General features: G+C 39.2%; 1 protein-coding gene across 1 annotated transcript; it reads left to right on the plus strand.

The window, feature by feature from the left end:
- Positions 1-236: 236 nt before the first annotated feature.
- LOC129729702 (probable NADH dehydrogenase [ubiquinone] 1 beta subcomplex subunit 2, mitochondrial) lies at positions 237-875 on the plus strand. Its single transcript, XM_055688466.1, has 3 exons — positions 237-453; positions 511-634; positions 696-875. The coding sequence occupies exons 1-3, from the start codon at positions 353-355 to the stop codon at positions 765-767; spliced, it is 297 nt and encodes a 98-aa protein (XP_055544441.1). The 5' UTR covers positions 237-352; the 3' UTR covers positions 768-875.
- The last annotated feature ends 1686 nt before the right edge of the window (positions 876-2561 follow it).

Here is a 2561-nt window from a genome sequence, read left to right on the forward strand (position 1 = left end):
AATGCCTATTTGGCACTTCACTTGAAGTAATTTTGTATTCCTTATTGTATTGGCTTTTTTTCAAAACAGTAAATAAACACGTCATATATAGAAAATCTAATTCATTTAATTTATTTTCAAAATATTATCCAGTTCTAACTAGTTCCAACACCCGCCGCTACGCCACCCGTGCGCTGCAGTCGGATAAATGTGTCGCTGGGCAAAACTGTCGCTCATTTCATACAAACGTCACAGCCACAGCATTTCCTTCAGTCAATCGAAAATAATAACAAAACAGAAGAAGCAATTTTTTCTTAACCCGCAGCAGAAGGTTAATCGTGTATTCCGCCGAACAAGCAGCCCCGAAGCAAGGATGCTTACATCTCGTGCTATTCTGCTGGGCCGTTTGCTGCAGCGTTCCGTGGCATCCCGGAGCAGACCCGTTACAAATCAAATCGTTCGCCAGAGCCACTAGTAAGAGCTAAATCACTAGCAGACTTCTCAATATTATGTAATTGTTTTGAATTGCAGTGTCTCGTACCGTGTTAATGGTCCAAAACCGAATTTTGCTGTCAATGCTTTGGCCCAGCTGGCCGGAGGATTAATGTGGTGGTGGGTCCTGTGGCATCTGTTTCATGAATACGAACACATTACGGTTTGTTAGATCTGCAGTTACCTTCCGTTGTATGAATAATTCTGTTTTCTGTCGTTTTCAGGGAGAGTTCTACTATCCGGATCCGTCCGAATGGACCAATGCTGAGCTAGGAATTCCACCGGATGATGAATAGGTTTGATGAGTGTTAATCTTGGTTTTTAGTAAAGCAAACGTGTATCCCTATTTTGCTTTGTGACAAAAGATGGTTGTAAATAAAAAATCGCGAGGGATGGAAAGCAAACGGATTTTTCGTCAATTTTAAATTTAATTTGTGATGCTATTTTGTATTCAATCTGGCTTTCAGACTCTTGTTCTAGTGATTTCGATTAAGAGTGTGGCTTCCATTAAGCTAGGTATCAAGAACGGTTGTAGGCAGGGATGCCAGGTCATTTTTCCAAATGTCTTCACGTTCCAATAAAAAATGTCTTCACATGTCTTCCAACCTGAGATGGCTCGTTAGGACCGACTAAAGACTAGAAAAGCTACCGACAAATCGTAAACTGTCGAGCAAAAAAAAAAAGGTCACCACCTCTGCCAAAATGCGTGTCATATCACATATTTTCGAATGTCTTCACATATTTTTGAATGTTTTCCATTTGTCTTCACAAACAAAGATGTCTTAACCGCAGGGTAAATGTCTTCCATTTGAACACATGTCTTCCAATCTGGCATCGCTGGTTGTAGGTACCAAGAACCTAAGGGTAGACAACTGGGTATAGATTTGCATTCACTTTGGGGACCACTCGCTGATTGGTTGAAATTGAAAACCCCGAGTGCGTCAAAATTTATCAACAGGCTTGCTGGCAGTGTTGCTGAACATGTTTCGTTGTTTTGATTTATGTTTTTTTTATGATGTCACCTGGTATAATAGGTCTTATTACGGGAGTCACTTCACGGTGAAGTGACAACCGTAATAGGCACGGTGAAAGTGATTCTCATTTGATTTGCACGCGTCTTTTTTCACCGTGAGATTTTTTCACTTCGTTCTCACCGTGAGGTGACATTCGTAATAAGCCCCTCTAAAATATTTTCAAGTGAAAATTTTAAAATAAAGCACAAAGCGTACAAATACGGGTATAGTAAAAGATCCGACTTGGGTCATCACTTATATCGATTACCAAAAGATCTAAAAGTGCGCAAGGAGATAATACGGTTTTGCGTGAAGCATAAGAACAGCATACCGCTGCTCAATACCGGAAGTAAAAGGTGTAATGTCAGCTTATTTTTACTTTTGAATCCGTTCAGTGATGCTGGAGAGTCATAATTTAGCTATTATAATTGTTCATAAATAATGATGCAAAAGTATGCAAGGCACATGATATTACCGAGTAATGTATTTCACTGTTATAACTTTAAAAATGCATTGATTAATCGTTTATTACTATTTCGGTTGAAGTCCAAGAAACTTAGAAAGAAAAAATTTGGGTACCAAGAAACTTAGGAAGAAAAAATTTGATAGTAGAAGTATGCTTTATTGAACATAAAATAATAAATATGAATTGAGTATTATTCGCCTATATATTTCAATTTTAATTTGTTTTATTTTCATTGACCTGCAGAAGTTGTTAAAAATAATCACTCTGGCATCAACGGTATGGAACGTTCAAAAAAATTTCGACGGTGATAACGGCCGTTACGAAAAGAAAAATAAGAAGCCAGCTGTCGCGTCTTGTCTTAGAGTGAGAGTAAAAAGCCAGATGTCTCCCCTTAGCTAAGAACCGCTTCAGCCGTCATGCCTAGTCAGCCTATGCACCAGAGAGACGCCGAGACACTCACCGTTAAGGCAACTGTCAGCATCAAAACGGGCGAGCTGTATAATTTTGCATTACCGTTATCCGTTTTGATGTTGACAGTTGCCTTAACGGTGAGTGTCTTGTCATTTCTCTAATATACAGGTTCCCTAGTCATGCCAACACACAACTCTACC

The sequence above is a fragment of the Wyeomyia smithii genome, chromosome 3, assembly GCF_029784165.1.
Source record: "Wyeomyia smithii strain HCP4-BCI-WySm-NY-G18 chromosome 3, ASM2978416v1, whole genome shotgun sequence".
Lineage (NCBI taxonomy): Eukaryota > Metazoa > Arthropoda > Insecta > Diptera > Culicidae > Wyeomyia > Wyeomyia smithii.